This window comes from Strix uralensis, chromosome 5, assembly GCF_047716275.1.
Source record: "Strix uralensis isolate ZFMK-TIS-50842 chromosome 5, bStrUra1, whole genome shotgun sequence".
Lineage (NCBI taxonomy): Eukaryota > Metazoa > Chordata > Aves > Strigiformes > Strigidae > Strix > Strix uralensis.
Window position 1 is genome coordinate 85,278,097 of NC_133976.1, and position 25,317 is coordinate 85,303,413.

Below are 25,317 nucleotides of genomic sequence, written 5' to 3' on the forward strand. Positions count from 1 at the left end.
CTGGGGATCCAGAGGCAGTCTAGAAATCTGAAGCATTCCTACAAGAGGAAGAGGAAAGCTGAAGGGCCCTGTGTGTCCATTGATATTAGCATTTTCCAGTTTTCCCTGGTTCTAGTCATGGCTTGAATGTGCTGCATAAAGAATGTTGACTTAGTCTACCCTCTGAGACAAACATGTATTCTGGGTGTTTCCATACACAGGTAGTTCTTTGCAAGTGCTAAACCTGAATCTCTGTTGTAGGTAGCATTGTCTCCAGTCTTGCACCAGTCCCTGTCTCTTGGACAGACCTTGGACCCATCTTACAGTCGTGTCCCTTCCTGTTCTTGCCTGGGCTTCTTGAATGGATGCTGGACCTGCCTCCCCACCTCACCTTGTGTGACAAATCACTGAAGGGCTGATGGGGCTGGTTGCTTTCACCACCTCAGCCCTCCTTAGGTATTGTAAATCTGCATACTGATGAGTTAGGGGATGGCCATGTGCTGTTGTCACCCTCGGTGCCTGACTTTAATGGAGCAGCCTCACTCTCACTTCTCCCTGACAGCCAATTACTTTCTTAGAAAGCATAAAATATTGATTACCTTCATGACTCTGGTACCTTTTAGCTTTTTATTAGTAAAAGGTGAATCCCATTTGGAATTCAAAACTAGCACCATTTTATTTAGGCTACTAAAGATTTAGTGTTAACGGATATTGCATGTAAATAGTGAATCAGTATGATTCATATCAGTAGTGAATTTTGCCCTAAGAGCATGCTTCATTTCTTGTATCTACTGTACCTGTTCTAGTCTTATTGTTCTTGTCTTTGTGGCTTGGATGTGAAGATCTAATACATCACTTATTTCTACTGACATAGTTTTAGTCACTAGTGTTTATTGTTGTGATAGTTTGTAGAATGAATGAGGAAAAGATCCTCAACATGAGCCACTATGTTATCAGGAACTTTGGGAGTAAATCTGTTTTTCTCTCTCCTTTACTTATTGGAGAAAAAAATGTTCACAGAGGAGTTGATCCAGTGGTAATTAAACTGAATCCCATAATCAAGAGAACTGGATCTACCAGAGTATTATTCAGCTTTGCTGGAGGAGAAAAACATATTTTCTTGCCTTTTGGAAAACCTGAAGTAATATTCTAGGACGGGCAAAATCAAAGTTCATCCTTTCTATAGCATCAACACTGCAAGTTCTTTGCAAGATTTGCATTGCATCGTTGTGATTGGGTTTCATTTGTAATAGATTTTGAAGGACATTATGGTGTACAGTCATGAAGCATTGTCATGAATTACACTAGTAATTAGGAAGACTGTATGGGGTGCTGGGATATGGGGCTGTTGCATGTTCAGAAGTGGTAGGCTCTTGCCTTTCTCCTACATGGTAATTCTCACTGTACAGATACTGGCTGATGCTGTGCTCTAACTCTTCCGGAATACATGATCACCTTTCAGACTGCGAGGTAGCCTGGCCCACAGCAGGGAAGAAAAACTAAGTCCTCTCTTCTCCAAGCTGACTAAGTCCGGTTCCTACAGCCTCTCCTCACAGGGGCAGGACAGGGGCATGGCTGAGCAGTGACATGGGCCACCCCCCCACCTCCCTGGGAAGCCCTGCCCCTGGCCATCACCCCGCCCACTTGTCATGGAAGTCCCACCGTTCTGGTCAAGTAGTTAACTTGCACCAACTCTCCTGCCCCTTGCAAAATGGCTGCTGTTTATACTGTGTGCATGTATGCAAACATATATTTTTATATATACATGTATATAAAGGAGAGTACAAATATGCATAAATATATTTCATTAATTCGTAGCTATACTGTTTATATGTGTATATAGAACCTATACAGAAAATGTAAAGATAATTATATCCATAAAAATGGATATCACATATTGTATAACACATCCTGAGCTAATGAATAATTAAGTTTAAATGTGAATAGAAGGTTAATTAACACAAGTAAAAGACAGGCTCGGGGCCCACCACTGTACAAGGCAGCCGAACAAACGCTAACACGTATGGGCTGGGAGAAGTCTGCATGGGTGGGGGACACCAGGACACTGGAGGGACAGGAACAAGTTGGAACATTCCTGCACAGCCCCCTCTGCGTGGAAAGCAGAGACCCGGCCCCAGACAGTTGGGGGTTCCCATTTTCATAGTGTTGCCCAAACCATGCAGCATCATGCCAAGCCCATTACATGGGGTGGCCATGGCCGTGGCCATCCTGGCTGGCTGGGGCTGGACGCAGGGGTCTCTTCGTGCAGCTCGCAGCAACAGGAAATGTTCCTGATAAGCAATTCCTCCTATATTTTTCATATAAAAGCTACCAAAAGCACACCAAATGTAGTTAGTGTGTTAATTTATCTTTGTTGAAATCTCACGATTTTAATCATACGCCCACCAGGGCTATACTGTTAGTCTGTCGTTTGCTTTGAAGTTCTTGAACAAGCCTTGTCAGTAATGTTTATCTTCTTCAGAAGGGTTTCTCATTGGAAAAATGCCTCATCACATGCAGGACTATTAAGTTTTAATCACTGGTTTGGGAGTTTAGGAGTTTAGATACAGCCTCTTGGCATGGAATCAGAGGAAATGACAGCTGGAAGAGCCAGTACACAAGAGGGAATATTTCTGGCTGTTAGTGGAAGAAATTTCAGTTTTCTTACTTTCCTCTTGTTTTCTGCATGACCTTAAGAGATGGTGAAAACTGTAGTGCAAATATATCAGAAGTCTGTCTTTCTGGTCTGTCCATCAGAGTTCTTCATCATTTATTTACACCAGTTATTTAAATGTTTAACTTGTTACCAGTGGTGGAAAGATGGCCGAGACATTGTACACATCAAAGTAATGGGTATTTTGCCAACATTTAAGCATTTAATCAACTAGGATTCAGCTGTGCATTTTGTTTTCCAATTCTCATGATTTTTCAATTTGTCTTTTTAAAACTGGGGCAGGAATATATATTTTGAGACTTCTGAATTCTTTTCTTGATCTGAGTGGTGATACCAGAAATACTGTGGTAGTAGCTATTTTTTCTGGTTTTATGTATGTTTTAAATTTATGGAATGCATTTAATGGAACTTTCTTCATTGAATTTACTGTGCCTCACTCCAGTCATATGTCTAATTCTACTTTAATTCATGCATTCTCAATTATGATACCTTTCCACGACACCACATAAGTTATATAGCAATCAGTGAAACATGAAACATTCACTATGACAAGCTTCTATGGGAAATTATGTTTGATAATGTTTTACCAACTGATTTGTGTTCAGCCTTCATGTCATTTTTATTCCATGTTTCCTAAAAGTTATTGAATGCAAAATGATGAAACATTCATTTGAGTAGGAAGAATTAACTGATTTCAACTTGTGATGAAAAGTTACATAAATAAGGGAGCTAAAACTAGATCTAGATTTACAGTTCAATTTGATGAGTCACTAAACACAGTTTTCTTTTTGCAGATTTCTCTTGGTGTTGATTTGTTTAATATTCAGTGTACTATCTACTATAGACCATTATTCTGAATTTGCCACTGGAACCCTTTTCTGGATGGTAAGTGAACTTTTTTGGGAAAGAATCTAATCAGTTTGACAAAATCTAAATTGCTTTAGGTGAACAAGGGAGATAACTTTAAATCCTCATGCTAGGCATGCTACTAGGACATTTAAAGTAGTACCTGCTTTCATTAAAGGAAGATCATAGTTTTATGGGGATGATTATTTTCTAGATCTGTACACTATGAGAGTACTTCATAGATTAACAATTTTTATGTACTTGCTTTTCATAAGGTATGAAAGTCTACCCTGTAGCTCTTATAGTGGACAACTGGTGTTCATCAGTCTTCTGCAGTGTGGAACAGGTTATTATTCTATAGGCAGGAATATATTTTTTAAATATAGGTCTTCTAAGTCTTACGGTAAAAAATTGGCTCTTCAGAAGTATCTGAATCTTGGGGGCAAGTGATTTCTGTCAGACTAGTTTACTAGTATGTAGAACAGGAAGGAAGAGCTTCAATCACACTTCTGTGCATCAGTGGTTTTGCTTTGAAGTTGGTGCTTGTTTACTGTTGTGGCTGTTGGCAATCTACTGGGTGTCAGGTTCCTGAGCATACATTAAGTTTTGTGCTTGGTATTTTGCAAAAGCATAAAGACATGCTTATCTAATATCTTTTTCTTGCTGTTAGGATCTTAAGTAGTAATTTAAACAACAGGTGTTGTGATAGAAAAATTTGCTCACTTGGAGGTATACAGAGGTTGCTTATTGTTTCCACAGTAGCCAGGGAACAATATTTTTATCACTGGTCTGAGCAACTAATTTACAGATTGTTACCAGCCGTGAGCTATTAAGTCTCTTAAGAATGTGAAATCCCATCCAGCAACCGTCTATAAACTGTTGCAACATACATGCAGTATTTTTAAGTGTTAATTTGAAGTAGGTGGGAAATAAAATACAGATGATTTGCATGAGGACTCTAGACAGTGTTCCTCCTCTGTTCCCCCCTGCCCCTCTTCACCTGTAGAAAGTTAAGAATGGAGATGAAACATCCTTGATAAAAATGCAGTAAGTAACTTTTAAACAGTTGGTTACAATATCTCTATTTTAACCACTCAAATCCTCTGATCTCGACGTGTGATAATCTCAGTATTTTTATTGCAATTTCTTTTTGCTAAGTAGTGACTTCTAATGTGATGGATTTTGGTTTTCCATCTGGTTTGAAAATAAAAATCAGTTACTTGTTTTCCTATGGCTTAGACTACATTAGTATATGAAGCTTTTGTGGCAGTTGACTAAGCTATCATTAGGATCCCTGAGTTATTTGGGGATTTTGATTAATGTTAATCTTGTAACAAATGTTGCTTGGCCTTTAAGCCATGTTCAGTGTCAAAGTGCAGTATTCTGCCAATCATATGTAGTCTCATACTCACTGAAAGATGTGGATATAGGTCAGTATAACCACCACCCGAAACAGTAATACTGGCAAGGATTCAATGCTTAGCTGGTTGTTTTTGTGTAGGTGGTATGTGCATGTGCAGACACATGCTGTTGAACAAAAAATAACTAGCTGAAGACAGATGTGTGGTTCACATAGTGCCCACATAGCATTGCTGGCTATTTTTAAGTGATGTTATCATCTAACAAATGAATCATGCATAGTCAGTGGCAGTGCTGGAACAATTTCTTGGCCACCTTGTGTTACAACCTTACCCTGGAGGATACCTCTCTTGAGTTTATTTTCCTCTCTGCTGTTTCCTGAGCTTCCTTCCTAGAAACAGCCAGCTCAGAGCTTAGCTGTTCTGTTGGCTACTGTAGATTCACTCGCCTGGAAAGCATTTCTCTTAAAACTGTGAGTCATAGAATTTGCTCTGAACTAAATTCACTTCAATTACAACACTTGAAAGATTGCTTTTAGAGCTAATTAAATTAGTTCTTTTTCATAGAGTTGTGAGGTTTCTTGTTTCGCATAGCTAAATGGTTAGACTCCTGCTTGGAGCATTTCTCCTCACCACTACCTGAAGGAATTTCAAACTGCATCTCCCATTTTACCCAGGAGAGTGCTAACCCCACAGAAGACTGGAGAGCATTGTTCTCTTTATACTGTAGTTGGTCATTACTCTCATCTACTTCATACCATAGTTGACTCTTCAGGTAACCAGAGAGAGTTTCTCTCACCAAAATATGAGAACACATGCCTATGTATTCTGCCTTCCGTGCCACTCTGCTCTCTTGAAAGTGTTTGGTAATAGTGAAGACTGCCAGTATGGTAAGAAACAAAACTGGAGCAAAGCATCTATGTGAGCAAGTTCAAAATGAAATTTATTTGTTTCTCTCCTGATTGAAAGAAACTGTTATTCTTTGTACAGCCCTGTTAGTGTGTCGGTAGTAAATAATTACTAGTATGTGATGCTTGTGGTATTTTCCCGCTTGTGGAAAAACTGCTTTTCATTATATTGAAGTAGATGAATAGTTTGGAAGGATCAACTTCAAAATTGTAATGTTGAAAGTTGTTAAGTCCTGACAAGAAGGATAGATTTTGATACTTGTAGACACTTTTTGTATTTTCTTAGAGAGGGTGAAATGATGAGCCAAATATAAATTTCGGTAATATGTGTCAGTGGGGTAGATATGGCACATTAGTAATAGATGTAACTGCAGATGTCTCCTAACCCACTGAAGTCTTGTGTTTTAAAGACTTAATTTTTTAATGTTCTTAATACATCAGGGTGGTGTAAGATAACTTCTTGCCAAGTGTGAAACATATCATCATTCAGAGAAGCTATGTGAATATACCAAGGAGAGAATATCATACCAAGAAGGCCCTCCAAAGCAGTGTTTGTAGTTTGAATGGAAAAATGGGGCTGAAGAAGCAGCTGCTGGAACTTAAAGTATAAAAAATCCCCAAAGCCTTACTCTCCTCCTCCTGTCCCCCAAGCATATGTTTTCAAGTCTCTGAAAATTCGAGTGACTTCTGGAGGAAAAAAATACGGTTCTCTGGCCCTGCGTTTGAATGTTAAGGCCAATCTGTCATCTTTGAGACTACTGAAGACACTACATAGCCACAGGTTCTGATACAAGCTGATGCTATGCCTCCCCAAATGCTGTAAATTACTTTATTTGATGTCCTTGCTTGGGCTTAAAGGAAACTTCTGTTCTTTGCATTTATGAAGAAAAGAGAACATGTAAATCTCATCATTACTGTGGTAAAATCAGTTTATTTCCATGGTAGTAGTAGTAGCCTTGAGTAGTTGTATTGAACTTGTAAATGCTGTCATCTGAAGGAGGTTTTTGTTCTCATACTACTAAATATTTTGTGTATTCACTGCCACTCTTGAGAGGGTTTTTGCCAGCTCTGTCTGAGATAAGCTAATTTATTTTTTTAATATACATACATTATATGATCTTTGTTAATTCCTGGTTGTTTTTTTTTTCCCCTCCGACTATTTAGCAAGCCAGCAAATGAGGGAAGTGACAGTGACATTCACAGAATCACAGAATCATCTAGGTTGGAAAAGACCTTGAAGATCATCCAGTCCAACCACTGACCTAACACTGACAGTTCCCAACTACACCAGATCTCTAAGCGCTAAGTCAACTTTACTCTTAAACCCCTCCAGGGATGGGGACTCCACCACCTCCCTGGGCAGCCCATTCCAACGCCCAACAACCCGTTCTGTAAAGAAATGCTTCCTAATATCCAGTCTAAACCTTCCCTGGCACAATTTGAGGCCATTCCCTCTTGTCCTCTTGGCACAATGAATCACACTGATAAGCACCAACAGAGTAGACAGCAAAGAACATAATTACTCCTGAATTTTTTATACTTGCAGAGAGAAGCTTACAGTTTGAAATAGTGCTTAAAATGGATCACAAGATTTCTAGGTAGAACAACAATGTATATGTTATTTCACAATCCACAAAGCCTAAATGCACTTGCAGTTGTTTTTTATTCAGATTGCTACATGTAGTGTGGTATATAATAAGGAATCTCTAGTTTCCCTGATTTCCTTGGTCCTGGATCTGTACTGTTGGGAGCTTTTTCACTTGTCTATCCATCAGTATTTAGGATCTGCTGCATGAGAAAGTTCTTGTACAATGTCTAGAGAAACAAGCAAGATGGAACAGGCCACAGTTGTGAATAAAGCATTTGCAACACTTAAGGCAATACTACATTACCATCTGCCTTCTAAACTTGTAGCATCTGTACTCCCTTCAGGATCTTGAATTATATTATATCTTGGATGCTACATGCAAGGCATTGTCATCTATTATTCTGTACCCAACTAATTTTTCCTTGTGTGTCTGAACAGCAGATTCAGCTGTGTTTCATTCCCGTTGCCCACTCAATACCTGTATCTAAAGGTTACTCCTGAAGCACTCCAAAAATCTCTCAGATCACTTGCATCTCACTGTGTTGCTCTTCAAATAAGTGCTACCTGAATTAAAGTCCTCTATAAAAACCAGGGCATGATCTAGAAACTTTCTTGAGTTGTTTATAGAGGACTTTGTCTGCCTTCTTATCCTGATCATATGGTCTGTGACAGACTTCCACCATGATGTCACCTTTAGTGGCCTTCTGGAAGAAGTCTGTCATGCCTCTCAAGCACAGGTTTTATGAGGAGTGGCTGAGGGAATTGGGGGGGTTTAGTCTGGAGAAGAGGAGGCTGAGGGGAGACCTCATCACCCTCTACAACTCCCTGAAAGGAGGGTGCAGAGAGGGGGGATGAGTCTCTTGAACCAAGGAACAAGTGACAGGACAAGAGGGAATGGCCTCAAGCTGCGCCAGGGCAGGGTCAGACTGGCTCTTAGGAAGTATTTCTTTGCAGAAGGGGTTGTTGGGCGTTGGAATGGGCTGCCCAGGGCAGGGGGGGAGTCCCCATCGCTGGAGGGGTTGAAGAGTTGGGTTGACCCAGCGCTGAGGGATCTGGTGGAGTTGGGAACGGTCAGTGTGAGGTTCATGGTTGGACTTGTCCAACCTAGATGATTCTGTGATTTTGTGATTCAAAAAAAGGCCCTGTCTGATGTCCCTGTGCATTTCTTCCAGTATCTCATGCCCTAAATATTGGAGCAGGTACTCTCTTAAGAAATCCTCCATTTTGATCACCAGAACAAACTGGCAAAACTGAGCAGCATACTGAGCCAAAAGAGCAGTGTGAGGGATGACTATGGGCAGTTCTGTAACTGGGACTGCTGAAAAGAGAGAGTTTATTCTATTGTATACTAAAAACAAGTTTCTGAAATAATCCTGCCCACGTGGTGTTTATGAACTTGAGATACAGCCTCACAAATTATCATGCCATGACTGAATACCAGAAAGTGGGTAGCCAGGGTGTATGGTATGTTCGAAGAGTAACAGCTTGGGAGTAGGGGAGGGAAAGTGGCTTTCTTGCCTTTTTGTGGACTACATGGTAAAGCCTGTTCTCAACAGGCATGTGAGCATCAGAATTTTGGAACTGGTTTAAAATTCCTTTTAAAAAATGGATTAATACATCCAGTAAAAACGGGGAAGAAAAAGCCTGTTAAATAACTGTCTTTTTTATTTTTTGTCCTCTACTTAATTACCCTCTAGATACTTTTGGCACTCATGGAGATACTTGTCAGGGTTCACTTGCCTTTTTAATAGTGTCTTCCAAACACAAGTCAAGAACAGTGATTATGGGATTTCCTACAGTCAATACTTAATCTTGAGTCAACACTGTTCACTTTCTGTCTTTGATGGAATTGACTCCTAATTATTACTTGTGTTTATCTGCTTACCTTCCCAATGGTTTTCATAAGTGCTCCTTAAATACCATGTGACTGAGTGCAGAATGAATTTGTGATTCCTGCCTGAGCTGCAGGGCTGCACCCGCATGCGCTTTTCTGACAAGAGCCTGGCTCTTGAAGAGTGTTCATCTTGAAGAAGGCAAAACCTGACAGCTGTCTTTTTGTTCCATCATCCTTACCTGTTGCTTGTTATTCTTTAACATAAAATTCTTTCAAAATGCATATTCTGAGAAATTAAAAGAACAGGCATAGTATTATTTCTTTTTAATTGGAAACCCTACCTGCTTGAAGTAATTTCATACTTCAGTTCTTCAGTGATATATTTAGAGATGGTTTGGTAATAAATAATTAAAAGACGATGAAAAATTTAATCTTTAAATACTAGAGTTGGTGTTAATCTACTTGTTCTTAAAATAAATATATGCACTTTTATCATTACCTTGGATGCCTGTCACGGGTCAACTCTATTTCCATTGACCATATTTCCCAGCGTTCTAACCATTTTACTTCTTTTTGCCTTCACTTATTGAAATTTTCCCTGTGAGTTCAACAGATCAATCAAATGAGTGCCGATTGCTTATGATGTCTTTAATTACAAAAATTCTGCTTGCTTAACTGTTCTTTTTGACTTTTCATATTTATAATGTGTATATAAGTCTTCCTTTTATACTTCCTATTCTAAGAATGATCCTCTAACATCTTATTTACTGTAGTGTTTAAAGTTAGGCTTCAGCCACTTTCTTCTCTGGAAGGTAATTAAGCTTACATGGACATGCCTGCTTCCTGATGTATAAAGCTTTCTTTCAGGTGTGTGTGCATCATACAACAAATATATATATTTTCACTAGTTAGTATTGTCGGGTGGTTGTTCAAAGAAAAGAATGTCTTGAGCTATTCTCAAAGAGTTGCTGATGTATTAGCACAGAGTTTTTGCATGACCATAGGCAAACCTTGAAGTTCATAGAATCATAGAACGGCTTAAAGCTCATCTAGTTCCAACCCCCCTGCCATGGGCAGGGACACCTTCCACTAGCCCAGGTTGCCCAAAGCCCCGTCCAGCCTGGCCTTGAACCCTTCCAGGGAGGGGGCAGCCACAGCTTCTCTGGGTAACCTGTGCCAGTGTCTCACCACCCTCACAACGAAGAATTTCTTCCTTGTAGCTAATCTAAATCTACCCTCTTTCAGCTTAAAACTGTTACCCCTCGTCCTATCCCTACACCCCTGATCAAGAGTCCCTCCCCCCTTTCCTGCACCCCTCTAAGTACTGGGAGGCCACTCTAAGGTCTCCCCGGAGCCTTCTCTTCTCCAGGCTGAACACCCCCAACTCTCTCAGCCTGTCCTCACAGGGAGGGGCTCCAGCCCCCCGAGCATCTTCGTGGCCTCCTCTGGACCCACTTGAGCAGGTCCATGTCCTTCTGATGTTGGTGCCCCCAGAGCTGGACACAGCACTGCAGGAGGGTCTCACAAGAGTGGAGTAGAGAGGGAGAATCAATTCCCCCACAGTATCTAAGTGACTGAGATTAAAAATAAAAAAAGTGTTTAGGAGTATTTTTACTTAAAGATCCCGTGGAAATTATTGTTTTTATTTTAAAAGTTTATGCCAGAAAAGGAAAAAACCTGTTTTCAGCAAACTGTGCCTATCCTTATGTCCATCTATTTTTTCAGGCTTTCTTCATTGTGTCACTTTTAGGTGGCATTTTATCCTTCCACTTTGTCACAAATTTTAATTCCCTAATATATACAGTTATAATTTTATCTTACTCTAAGATGATTCTATTGAAATTTAGTTTTCAAAAAGTTGCCAAAGCTTTTTGTATAGGCTTTCGCCAGTACGACAGGAGGCTGTAATGTTTTCTTAATGATCTAGTAGTCTGTGTGTCAGTTTTGATTTGTAAATGGCATCTAGCTCTTTAAGGATATGGCATTAAAAAATAAACTATAAAGTGGGCCAGGTGTAATTCCTCCTTTGAGGATTAATCTGATTGTTTTCATGGTTAGAGGTCATATATTTTTCCACCAGGAGAGGTCACCATAGTAGTTTACAAAAGACAGATTTTTATTTTTATTGTAAAAGACCTTGCAAAAAGAGAGTTTCTTAGCTCGAGGGAGTAATTTCACTAATTGTGCTGTTTTAAAAAAAAGAACAAAATATTATTTTTGTCATACACATCATGTTTTTACACACTATGAGTAACAGAACACAATAAATCAGTTTGTATAATGACAGAGTGCTGTAGGTGAAGGGGAAATTTTTCATTTTTAATATCTTGATGTTAATTACTTTTTAAATTTAAGAATACCAAGAGTGTTCTTGACTTTGAGAAAACAGAATGTTTTTGCTATAAATCATGTTGATTCAACTTTGTTAATTTAATTTCTACTTGTATGCCATGATGTATTTAATGTTGTGCTCATTGCATTTGGAATGAAAGTAGGATAGGAAATACTATTTATCTTGATGTGCTTTCCAATTCAGAGCACATAATCAGATGTGAAATCACTGCAACGTTTTCAGGCTAAATTGTAATGGCAAAAGTGTGTAGGAATTGATATACTGGACTGGACAAAAAGCTTAGTTATTTCAGTGTTGTGTCTCTGATAGTGGTCTGTTTTAAATACAAAAAAAAAAAAAAAAAGGAAGACTTTCTTACAAAAATTGCTACCTATTAAAACAGGTAAAGCACTTCTGAGCCTTTTCTTTTGCTTTCACCAGAGGTCACTACATTCTAGTCATATTCTCCTGATGGGTGGTTTCCTACTGTAGCTTTTCTCAGGTTTATGGAAGAAGACTTTAAAGGCGTGTGCTGTCCTAGAAGCTTTCTGCAGCAGAGCCACAAGCAAGATGGATAGTCTTAGTGTTTCAGCTGTGTTCACCTTCCCTGTTTCAGCAGGGCTGGATTCTGGATTCCAGTGTCTTTTCTAGATGCGCTCAGCCTCTGTGGTACCTCTTCCTTTGGGAGACAGACTTTACGCATCCTCTTTCCTCTGACACGTTTCTTTGCTGCAAAAAGCAACAGCGTGTTTTCCAAACGCATTAACACCTGTAGTTCATAGCGGTACAGTACTAGAGGGTACACAATACCCTTGAAGATTCTGTTTTCAGGGTCCTCACTTGTTACCTCTATAGTAGGCCCTCACTGCCCTCTCACGTTGCTTGGTTGCTAGGAGACCTCGTGTAGTGACTACATTTAGCATGTAGCTTTTATTAAACGTTCCTGTGTTTGCAGATCCTGTTGGAGAGAAGGCTGAGATGTAAGATTAGGAGCTCCCACATCAGCTGCTGCTTAAGCTTTTCAGGATGGAGGCTCATGCTGTGGCTGTATTTTGGAGTCAGGGCTTAAGGGGAGGATCTCATGAAAGAGTTCTAGGCTGCAGTTGGGTCACATTGTTCTGTGTCTTTCCTACAGTCACTGCTTGGTTTTGGCTTTATATAATGATTTCTTCTGCATCATATGCCTTGAACACATCCTCCTGCTGTATATATAGGGTAGGCTTCTCAGAGCACCCAAACTTCAGAGTACCAAGTGATAGTTGGCTTACTTAAGCCAGCTAAGGCATGTGTGTATTTAACTGCTTTGCTTCTGAAATGGACCTCAGGATGGCTTTTCTTTTTTGAAGGTAGTGAGTTGATGACACCATTTTCAAAGTGTGTGTTTTTAAAAGAGGATGCACTCTTCCTGTCTTCAGTAGAGGAGCTCTCTAGTTCCTTTATTTTTGTGTCTGCTTTTGTCTCTTCTCCCATTTAAGCTATGTAGTCATGTCATAAAATGCTGTGTCTTCTCTAATCTGTTAGCAGAATAGAAACAAGGCTGCATGGTATATAAAATTAATTTAGTCTTCTCTATGATTTATGGTGAAGTGTATATATTCTAATTGGTTTGAGGGCATTTTCTCCATCCCATCAAAGCAATCAGTGTTAGACATTAAAATTTTTTATCTAATTCCTGCATTTGTGCCGATCTATAACTCTAAATCTGCACTTTGCCACATGGCATTAGCACTTGATGTCTTCTCCAGATCTGTTTAACAGACTGATATGTTGATAGTCTAATACAGGAAGTATTAGTGGCCTCACCAGACCACTTCTTACTGATGATAATGGATTTCTTACAGATTATGACATGCAGAGTAGGTCCCGTAATATTTAGTGGCATTTTGTGATATTTGTGTAGTGTATATTGCCTGTGTAACGGTAGGTGTTAAAGAGGTGTCCAGTCCCTGACACTGGCAGGTAAACTGCTTCAGTAGAAAAATACACTCTTTCTTTTATACTATGGAAGAGTCAGACTATGTTAGTGTAGAATACATCTGAATAAAAATAACCACATGACTCAAAAGCTTTTGGTCTGTTCTTTTATTCCTTGTAAACCTGTGAGAGAGAAAACAAGAGGGAGAATTGTTTCTTTCTGAGCTTCTTGTTGGTCTGTGGCAAGATGAAAAAATAGATCAGGAATATTATATTATTACAATATAAACCGTTATTAACATAGATATGGAATATTATTTCATACATTAAACATATTAGGAAAAAATTTGAGTCCACAAGTTTCTCAACACATTCCATAAGTTTAAGTTGTCTTCTAAGTGATCTTGGTGAGTTGCCATAGTCTTTCTGGAATCAAATGTAACTATCAGGCTTCTCAATGTGAATTATAATATGGTTATTCTTGTGGGTTATATTACCTTGTGGGTTGCCCTAACTCAGTACAGAACATGTGTTGGATGACTGCTGTGTGCTTTTCAACTATATCAGATAGAAATCATTGTGCAGTAAGTGTGGCTGAGATGAATTAACAAAGGGCCAACTCATAATGCCCTTAGTCAAATTTTATTCACTCTAGCTCTATAGAGTTTTCTGTGCAAAGTGGTTTCAGAATGTGGCTCAAGAGACTAGAGAAACATTTCTTACTTGGGAGTAAGTGGAGAGGTACGTGCAGGATTTTTCCACTTCCTCTCCTCAAAATTTTGAGACCCTCCCAAATCAAAAGGTTAAGAAACATGGATATGATTATTTACAATTCCAAAGTGGATATTCACATTGGATAGATTCCACTCCAGGAGCAAAGCTAAACCCTTCCCCTCCTACCAGAGGTGGTCCCTTCAGGTCAGGCTTCAAGACATGCTGATGGGGAGCTGGAAGGCTCTTGTGAGATACTGGTGGATCTATAGAGAAATGAAGAACTTCAGCACTAACTTCTTGCATCTTCTTGATTCACTATTTGGTTGTGTTTGCCTTAGTGGTATCTTTCTGAATTAAGCAATTCTAGAAAAAAAGTCCTGTTCAAAAATAATTGAGACTGTAGTTAATTTTTTTCTGTAGAAAAAACATTACCTGCCTAAATAGAATTAAAAAGTAAGTCTTCCTCTTCTACTCACCCAACTCCCTTGAATGGTAGTTATCACAGGTAAAGTGACTAGAGCACCACCTGCTCCCCTCATAGCATTCAACTTCATTCTGTATAGGAAATAGAAAATGTCAATAAACTGAAAGATAAAGATACTCCTGGTATGAAGTCAACAAATTCAGCATATTTATCAGGCGTGCAGGCAAACATTTTTTTAAGAAATGTTAAACAAATCCATTTGTATTCAAACAACAGACTTTTAAACGTTAAGTGCATTGGTTTCATCTAAGAGATGTGAGTCTGAATAAGCTAATGGTACTCTAGGACATTTAGCTGTGACTGTCATCTTTTCTTCCATATATTGGGTATTATATTTTCACATATGATGTCTCTCATCTTTATAAGAGCAAGCATGATGATAGGAAATGAGTATTTTCAGTATCAGTAGGTTTTCATAGCATTTGAGTAACTATTAAGCTAAACAGGTCACTAAATTGACATTTTCAACTCTAAGGACTGGAAAACCTTGAAGACAGGTTATCAGATTAAATTTTGGACATAAGTACACGTGTGCAAACATTTGGACTATTAAACCTTTATGCCTGCTTCTGAGGCTTCATTGTTTTGAGCTGCCATTTCTTGATTGAATCTTCGTGAGCACACACTATTCATTTAGCCATCCCACTTCCTCCTTTTACCCGAGCACCTAAATATTCCAATAAAAAAAGTGAAGAGAGCCTTGTGTGTGCTCTCCACCTAAAACACAGCTGCAGCTGAGAAAATACTCGTCTTTTTCATGTGTGCACTTTAATCACTCCAGCCGAACTCCTTCCCTTCTCCTGCTTCCCCGGTGCAGTTATCCATAACCATACTGGAACATATTGTAAATTCCAGGCTATATATTTCATTTACACATGCTCCTGTATAAAATGTTGATTTTTGGTGTTAATGTGAGTATTTTTTTATTCGGTCATCAATGACATTCTTGGGTAAAAGTTGATGGCTTTTCCACAAAAGTTTCTTAGTTGACTGATTATATTAGATACGGATGGAAGTTATTTGCATACATATTTTCCTTTAAGCTTTTTTTTTTTTTCATATTTTTAATAAAATCAATAAAATGGAGTTATACTAAGAATAGCATAAACATGATTATGTATTATTTAATGTTTTATTTTGAGGGGGGAAAAAAAAGACTTATGCAGTGGCTAGACTTAAGAAAAAGAAAGAAAAATACAAAGATGAAATGAGTTAAGGGCTTCCACCTGATGGGCAAAGAATATTATAGATGTGTGTTTTGGGTTTTTCTTCCCAGGCAACAGGGACAAGCACAGAATAATGGGATGCTGCTACTGACTTTAGCAGAGATATTAGATAGTACCAGCCCAGTTAAAAATCAGTAATTATATTACATGTCAGTACTTTACAGTGGATAAGCAGTTACTGCGTGTTAAATGCTTTCCCTAGTATTACTGTGGCAATTTGAATTGCCAAGAGTATCCTTCACGACTAATAGAAGAGGAAGAGACTAACATATGAGCATGAAGAATCTGGTCTATCCTGTAGTTTCCTTACTTTGTGCTCCTCTTCCTGGAAGACAATTTGAGTTGCAGCGCTGCCTAAAGACCCTCTCCACTGGTACATTTGTCAGTACATTGTGGCTCTGGCTGTGCCTCTGGAGCAGGTTCAGTGCCCCAGACAAAGGCTGATGCTCTGTGTTTTTCCATACTTGCCTTGTGATCCTTCAACGGGTCACGGCAAATGTCCTGACAGTTTATGGCAGCTGTTCTGTTCAAAAGGATATGCAGCTTTTCTTTCCCTTTCTTTCCTCGTAGGAGTTCAGAGAAGGGTTGCTGAGAAAAATGAAGCGCTGACACTCAAAGGTGATTGCTGGATAGAGTAGCCAAGGGTATTTATTAGCTCTATTTTGATCAAGCCTGATGTGGCTCTTACTTTTTTGAGGTAATGGTTTGTTCTTATTTGTTCTTTTGGTTTTGATTTCATTAGAGGAGTTTATCCCTGGTTTTCTGTTGATGCCAAATGGCTTTCCAAGTTTATGAAATCTGCTGAGAATCTTCCATCATGTATTCCTTTCTTCACCACTTGCAGGGGAAGGGGAAAAATACTCCTGGAAGCCTAAATAAAAAGGTTTTGCATGATTCATGTGGGTATAATCCCATTTTGAAAGCAAGGGTTCTGGAAAATTTCAGAAAGCTGGAGAAAGACCTCAAGCTGACATACAGATGGATGTCAGTCATCAGGAGCACATTTGGTGTACTGTTTAATTTTCAAGGGTTTTTTGCAGATTTTTGTCTGGTTCACATTTTGTCCACAACAACTCCTCACCATTTTTTGTTGACATTTCAGTGAAAACAAGTATTTTTTCCGACTTTCCAGAAAATTGCTGGGTTCTTTTTTTCTTTACCAGAAGGTAAATGTGAGGCAATAAATTTAAGGTTCTGAAAAGCGTTTATGTGTATAGGAGGAAAAGGAAGCAGGTTAGAGCTTTTTTAAAGGTGAATTTAGTGAGGTGAAGCTTGATCAGCCTTGACAGCCCTGGAAATGGATGTCTTCTATTTTTCATTAGAAGTATACACAACAACAGTGTAAGTTTCATAATCTTCCTTTTTTTTTTTTTTTTTTTTTTTGGAAGGACCACCTATAATGCTGTGATGTTTGTCCAGTTTCCATGCTCTTTTGGTCTTTGGCCTATCTGAGACTGCCAACAAATGTGTTAATTACTGTGGTTTTGGTAACGTGGACACCTGTCCAGGACAAAATGAACTGAGATCAGTAATTAATTTCAAATTTATTGAAGATGTAGGTTCCTCTTTATTCCTCCTTCTTCCTCCTTCTTGTCAACAATTTATTTTTCCTTTGCATAGACTGTGCAACCTTATTGACTTCAGCAGGGTTTCCTGGACATAACAAGATGGATTGTTGGTAGGTGAAATAAAATCAGAGATTCTGGAATTTGCCTTGAGAATCAAATAACCTCAGGCCAGATATAATTTTAATTTCAGCTTTTAAAAGTACTGTCAGAGGATTTTCAAGGAATAACTTAAGTCTAAGAAGTTTTTGTTTCCTCAGCACTTATCTGCTTGTCTCCCTTCCACACAGTTTTTTACTTAAGTGTCCCAGTGATTCTAATATGCAGTTTCTATAGAAATGATTCTTCCACTGCCATCAGTGTTGTCTGTTAGGACCGACATTGAATAAACTGCCACTGAGTGGCAGAAGCATGCTTCTGGTACCATTTTGTGTGGCATGTTTGTTTTCATTTGAATTGCTATGGATATCTTCCCTTGTCAAAGGGTAAGTTACAACACTGTCAACAAAATCACAGAAGCTATGCTTTGTAGTTGTGTTTCTTCTTCTAAGACTCTGAACACATGTATTTCTGAGTCTGCAGATAAGGACGTGGAACTCTTTGCTTCAGAAATGCTCTTTTCAGGTCAAGCTTTGGTATAGCTTTCTGCCTAATTACAGAAAGAAGTGCTCAAGACTTCTCAGTCTACTGCAAAGCTTCAGTGCTATTCCTCCAGCCGGTCTGTTAGGTTTATATAGACAGTGTTCTGCTTCCTTTGGTGGAAATAAGAGATTCTTAGTAAGAGACTTGAAAACAAGTGCTACTGAGTGATGATACCAGGAAACTGCTAAAAATGTAGGCAATTTAATAAGTGAGACAGCATTTTGCAAGATTCCTGAAATGCGAGGTTTTCCTTTGAAGATTGCTCTTGAATTATCCTTTGACTATTAGGCTTGAATAAATGTTTGCATTTAGACAGAGCACCAGCTTAGAAGTACTACTTGCAGAAGCTCTAGATAATACATTAATTTTAAAAAAATCAAACTTGTGGAGCTAATTTGCAGTGTACTTTCTTGTGCTTCTGCCTTGAAACTGTGCTGTAGACTTTCTTAGCTTTCTACTAATCCTTGGTTTTAGTCAGGCTGAAAGTGCCATGAAAACAGAGGAAGACTGTGCATATTTTCTTGGTTCTCATTCCAGACAAAACAAGGAGGTAGAAGTGAGTACAGAAATGTTAACCTAACTTTGTTAAAAATCAAAATTGACATGAAGTTTTACATATTAGTGTAGCGTTTTTTCTTATCTGTTTTTCAGCTTTGAAATATTTTGGTCACTTCAACCATTCAGAATGTCATTTTTAAAGACCTGTTGGTATTGTTATTCAGTGAAAATTGTGATTTAAGTGTGTTCACTCTTTGGGTGCTTTAGAATTCCCCAGGTGCAGATTGCAAGGATGTTTAAGTTAAAACATAAATATTTTCCAAAGCTGTAATTTATGTAGTAGGTGTTTGGTGACTCTGAGTTACTGGATACAGTTTGGGTTGGAACAAAGCCTAGAAGCTGTATTTTGGTTCTGCTAGCATATTGCAGTGGCGGAGGAAAACAAGGAAGGAAGGAACAAAGATCTCAGCAAATCTGACCATGTTGTGATCTTTACTAATCTGCTATCTTTAGAAGTATCTCTAAGTATACTGATCCTTGGTTATGCATGAGTGCTTTACAATATTGTTCCTTAGAGGAAAGCAATATTAAAATGTAGAGCATTCATTTATTTTATACAATGTATATGTACTGCTCGCCTCAGTCACCAAGGTGAGCAGCTCCGGTACCGGCAGGATCTGCAGGTCCATCGTGGTGCACAGCGGGGGGTCCTGAGCTGAGGGACCCTCAGAGGGAGCTGAGAGACCTGCCAAGAGCCCGCAGCTTGTACCACAGCGTCTGATGGGACCTGGTGGGGGCTGAGCCTCAACCCCCCTCAAAAAGAAGTGCAAGGTCCTGCCCATGGATCGGGGCAATCCCAAGCACAAACACAGGCTGGGTGAAGAGTAGATTGAGAGGAGCCCTGCAGAGAAGGGCTTGGGGGTACTGGTGGATGGAGAACTGACTATGAGCCAGCAATGTGCGCTCGCAGCCCAGAAGGCCAACTGTATCCTGGGCTGCATCAAGAGAAGTGTGGCCAGCAGGTCAAGGGATGTGATTCTCCCCCTCTACTCCGCTCTCATGAGACCCCCCCTGCAGTGCTGTGTCCAGCTCTGGGGGCACCAATGTAAGAAAGACACGGACCTGCTCGAGCAGGTCCAGAGGAGGCCACAAAGATGACCAGGGGGCTGGAACCCCTCCCTTATGAGGAGGCTGAGAGAGTTGGAGTTATTCAGCCTGGAGAAGAGATTGCTCTGGGGAGACCTTATAGCAGCCTTCCAGTACTTAAAGGGAGCTACAGGAAAGATGGGAAGTGTATCAGGGAGTGTAGGGATAGGATGAGGAGGAACAGTTTTAAACTGACAGAGGGTAGATTTAGATTAGCTACAAGGAAGAAATTCTTCATTGTGAGGGTGATGAGACACTGGCACAGGTTGCCCAGAGAAGCTGTGGCTGCCCCCTCCCTGGAAGGGTTCAAGGCCAGGTTAGACGGGACTTTGGGCAACCTGGGCTAGTGGAAGGTGTCCCTGCCCGGGGCAGGGGGGTTGGGACTAGATGATCTTTAAGGCCCCTTCCAACCCAAACCATTCTGTGATTCTATGATATGATTTAATGTCTTCTTCACTTCTGTCTTCAACACTGATGATGGGCCCTGGGAATCCCGGAGCCCTGTATTGGAAGACCGTGACTGGGGTGTGGTAAACTCCCAGCTGACCCTGAACTTGTTCGAGAATTGCTGCTCCAGCTGGATGCACATAAATTTATGGGGCCCAATGCGATTTATCCCAGGGTACTGAAAGAGCTGGCCAATGTTTTTGTGGGACCTCTCTCCATTATTTTTCAGTGGTCTTGGGAGTCTAGAGATGTCCTAGTCAACTGGAAGTTGGCGAATGTTGTCCCAATTTTCAAGAGGGATAAGAAGCAAGACCTTGGTAATTACAGGCCTGTCAGTCTCACTTCAGTGTCTGGTAAAATTATGGAGAAGATTCTGGGAGTCACTGAAAAACACTCGAGAGACAATGCAGTCATTGGTCATAGCCAGCATGGGTTCACAAGGGGAAAGTCCTGCTTAACCAACTTAATTTCCTTTTATGACAAAGTCACCCATAGTTGACCAAGGGAAGTCAGTAGGTGTGGTGGTTTTGGATTTTTGCAAAGATTTTGGTACTGTCTCTCACAGTATTCTTCTGGATAAACCATCCAACACACAGCTAGACAAGTCCATAGTACATTGGATGAGCAACTGGCTGATGGGTTGGGCTCAAAGGGTTATAGTAAATGAGGTTACATTAAGCTGGTGGCCAGACACCAGTGAGGTTCCCCAGGGCTCACTTTTAGGGCCTGTGCTCTTTAATGTTTTTATAAGTGATCAGGATGGAGGATCAAATGTACATTAAGTAAGTTTGCCAACTAAGTTTACTAAACTAGGACAAGCTGTGGACTCCCTTGAGGGCATGGAGGCCATACAGAGAGATCTGGATAGACTAGAGAGCTGGGCAATTACCAAGTGTATGAAATTTAACAAGAGCAAGTGCTGGATTTTCCACCTGGGATGGGGTAATCCTGGTTATACATACACAGAAATTGAGGGACAAGAGGCTGGAGAGCAGCCCTGTGGAAAGAGATCTGGGGGTTTTGCTTGATGACAAGTTGAATATGAGTCAACAGTGTGCCCTGGCAGCCAAAAAGGCCAGCCGTGTCCTGGGGTACATAAAGCCCAGCATAGGTAGCTGGTCAAGGGAGGTGATTGTCCCACTCTACACTGCACTGGTGTTGCCTCACCTTGAGCAGTTTAGGATGCCTCAATATAAGAAGGACATCATACTACTAGGGTGTGTCCAGAGGAGAGCCACCAAGATGGTGAAAGGCCTCGAGGGAAAGACTTCTGAGAAATGGCTGTGGTCATTGGGTTTGTTCAGCTTGGAGGAGAGAAGGCTGAGGAGTGACCTTATTGCAGTCTACAACTTCCTCAAGGTGAGCAGTGGAGGGGGAGGTGCTGATCTCTTCTCTCTGATGAGCAGCGATAGGACACAAGAAAATGGAATGAAGCTGTGTCAGGGGAAGTTCAGGTTGGACATTAGGAAAATGTTCTTCACTGAGAGGGTGGACCATCACTGAAATGGGCTCCCCAGGTTGCTCCAAGCCTGGCAGAGTTCAAGGAGCATCTGGATGACACTCTTTAGTTGTATGATATAGTTTTAGGTAGTCCTGCAAGGAGCAGGGAGTTGGACTTGATGATCATTATGGGTCTCTTCCAACTTGAGATATTCTATGATTCTATTTTGAACATGCAAAGGTTGACATTTCACTTTCTGGTTTTATGTTTATAAATTCTGTTTAATGATCTAGAAATGTTTCATATACTTGTTAGTTTCATGAATTATATGCTTGTACCTTCCCTCCATTCCTTATTTTTTAAAAAATTTAAGTTTTGGAAAGAAACAAAAGAAGAATATTGTGTTTTTCCTTATGATATACTGATGGAATGGAGCTTAAACCATCCTTTTATTCATTCAAATCACATTCAGGAACAGATTATATCTCTTTACATAGTGACTGGCATATGCATATAAAAAATGAACAGATTAGGCATGATCCTTTTTATTGTATCTTTCATCTAAACAAGCTCATTTATATTAGTCATAGGAATAAATTAGGTGTGCAAACTGTAGTCTGTCTTTTAATGAAAAAAACTGATATTTTGTCCTTTTAATTCTGATAGGAAATAGTTCTGGTTGTGTTTTTTGGTGCTGAATATGTGGTCCGACTGTGGTCTGCAGGATGCAGGAGTAAGTATGTTGGCTTCCAGGGAAGAATACGGTTTGCCAGAAAGCCAATATCAATTATCGGTAAGATTTAAACTCTTTTTTTTTTTTTTCCTTAACTTTGCTATTATCATCCATTTTAAAGTAAAGACGTCAACTACTGCAGAGACCGTATTGCAATTCTGACCTATGTCTATCAGTCAAGCATTTATCTGCTTTGTGAAATTATGCAATGTCTTCTTTTGGATTGCTAGAACTGAACATTTAAAATATGACTGTGAGACACAGGCAAACATCAGCATAAGAAAGGCAAAACTGTAAAGGGAAGAAATCTTTACTAAATCTACTTGTGTAATTGGAGAAAACTGACAAGATTTTGAACAGAAAAGTGTGAGTATAAATTGGGAAAAACATGGAAATGTGCAATATATAACTCAGAAAAAATTAGCCTGGATAATACTAAAGTTAAGCAGTTTTAGTTGGTTTGAGGGACTATTGTGGGTAGCATTTCTGGCGTAGGAGAGTTTAGGGAGAGAGGTGATTAATGGAACCCGTGGAACAGTGAGGGATTAATTAAAGGTGGTGTTTGGGCAAAATTGTAGTAGACCATAAAATCAGTGTTTCTGTTTTAAGCTGTGATTTTATATAGACTTCAGTAGAACTGCGAATTTTACATTACTCAAACATCAACTCATTGAGTTTTAAATAGAGGAAAAGTGGGAGAGGTGAAAAGGGGAGAGAATGAGCTGATGTTTCCTTAACCGTCTGTAACTTTATGAAACTTGGTGCAAAAACTCAAGAAACAACGTATTCTATTATACATCTAGATGTGGGTAGTGAATAATGTGACAAGATATTGTACTCAGTTTTGGGTTATTGACAAAGAAGCGTTTCTCCGCATACAAACAAATTCTTCAGCTGCTTTTGGAGCTGATCTAGTTTCATGATCTAACCATGAAGCCTATAGGTAATTTTTTTCTCATAATCATGTTCTTGACTTCTCTTTCAGTTAAGAAATGCTTCTTAGGTAGGTATATTACAGTACACAGGTGCAGGAGAAAATGTGGCAGTCCCATTAAACTGTGATTTCAATTTGATAGTAGTTCTGTATACTGGTATTGTGCATCTACCACAGTAAAAATTAATGTTTGTGTAGCCCTTGCAGAAGATACGGTGGGTATTCTTAAGAAAATCTAAGAATGACTACAGGTGTTGTGCATTCAAAGGTATTAGTACTGCTTTTGCATTTGAAATTTCCCTAAGAATACAATACTTTTAAAGTCAAGACTGTTTTTTACATATCAAATGCAGATGGAACTGTGTCTACGCTAATCCAAGTAGCTAAACTTGTGAAATACATTTTCTGTGAATGATGGAATCATACTGACTCATCCTATCATTTTCAAATCAACAAGAATAAAACACAAACACTAGAAAAAAGAAATTAAAGCATTAGAACAGAATGTAAAAATTAAGCTAGTCATTTTATTTTTCCATGAATACAAAAGTCTTTATTTTAGAACCAGAATATATCATTGAAATATCTTTGATATCAGAAAGCTTTCTTTTATGCTTTTTTTGTCCAAACTAAAATTTGGATTAATTCGTATAACGTTCAGCTTGGGTAGCAATTTTGAACTTTATTTTCTCCCATTCTCTTTCCCTTTTTCCCTGTCTAATTGTAAATAAAAATAATTTTGGTGCTTATTACCAGAAAGAGATTTAGTAGTCAAGCCTAGATATTACTTTCTTTTATAAACTTGTTTAATATTATTGCATTCCATGCTGCATAAAATAGTATGTTAATATGCAACTTCTATAACTGGGGAAGGAAAATGCTAAGATAGGACACACTATTTCTTGAATGGTCTTTTAAAATTTTATCTAAGATGGAAAATGGTACGACTTCTCTATCTTGTAAATCAATATTTTTTATTTCTTAGGTAGATTTACTAAATTTAGCCTAATTGTTCTCCTCTTTGCAGACAGATTATAGGTGATTACATGTGTGAGAATACGCAATTCTGTAAAGAACCTGTCAGGAGGCATAGATTGGGTTCATTCCCAGTGTGCCAAGAATCTCTAGAAAAATCACTTTGTCTCTCCATGCTTCTTCAGTCCCTAGTTCACAGAATGAGCATGTTTAAAGAGTTTATGGTGCTCATGTATTACGGCAGCAGCAGTAATAGTGATACCTTTCCTAAATATTGATTTAACTCTTTCATTACTTACTATTTCGGTAGAGTTAGGTTAGGAGCTAAATGCTTCTGAAAATCCCAGTCCAGTTAGGGTTTTATGAAAAGCAGGTGCCAAGCACAAGCAAAATCAAGAGACTGTCCTTTCACAACTTCTTTTATCCTTTTGTTGTTGTCGCAGAAAATATCACAAAAAAAACAATTTATAAATTAACTTTTGTTTCTCCTGGTTTTGACAGCATGCAGTTTGAAAGACATAAGGGGGACATAAGTCACTGGTGTAAAGACATGAGTCCACATATGTGTGTCCATCTAATATTGTCCTTAAGTAAAGGACAATAGAACTTTATGAGCACTCTTAACTGGTTATGTATACAGCTCTGAAAAAGCATCAGCACCTGGTATGTGAAGCTCCAGTACCTTGTATAAACGTAATCTATGAAGTGCTGATAGAACACAAAAGTTCAGCAAAAAAGAATGTGATGTAAATCAAATTCAAATATGTGCATATAATCTGTGTAATTTAAGTCCTTACGGACATCATCTTCAGACTACTAAGAACACACCTCCAAGCTGAGGGCTGTTTGCATTCTGTAAAATGCCACGGCAGCTAAAAATTAAAATACAAGTGCAACTATTTTTACCGTTTTAAATTTAAAAAGGATTAATTGCTTTTAATCAAAAAGCTGATAATTGCATTCTAGAAAGTAAACTTCTGAGACCATTAGAAAGAAGTCAGTGAGGAATTTGCTAAAAAAGAAGCAATACTCAGGTACACTGCATTATAGGTGTTGCTGTGTCCTCTGCTGAAGTTTAT

The 25,317-nt window shown here is 39.1% G+C and overlaps 1 protein-coding gene across 2 annotated transcripts in view; it reads left to right on the plus strand.

The window, feature by feature from the left end:
- Positions 1–25,317, plus strand: part of LOC141944837 (potassium voltage-gated channel subfamily KQT member 1-like) — a 507,306-nt gene that overhangs the window by 21,597 nt on the left and 460,392 nt on the right. For both annotated transcript variants that reach the window (XM_074872065.1, XM_074872064.1), the window contains exons 3-4: positions 3,448–3,538; positions 22,263–22,389. In XM_074872065.1, the coding sequence (XP_074728166.1) occupies positions 3,448–3,538; positions 22,263–22,389 (218 nt within the window). The remainder of the gene's footprint in view (positions 1–3,447; positions 3,539–22,262; positions 22,390–25,317) is intronic.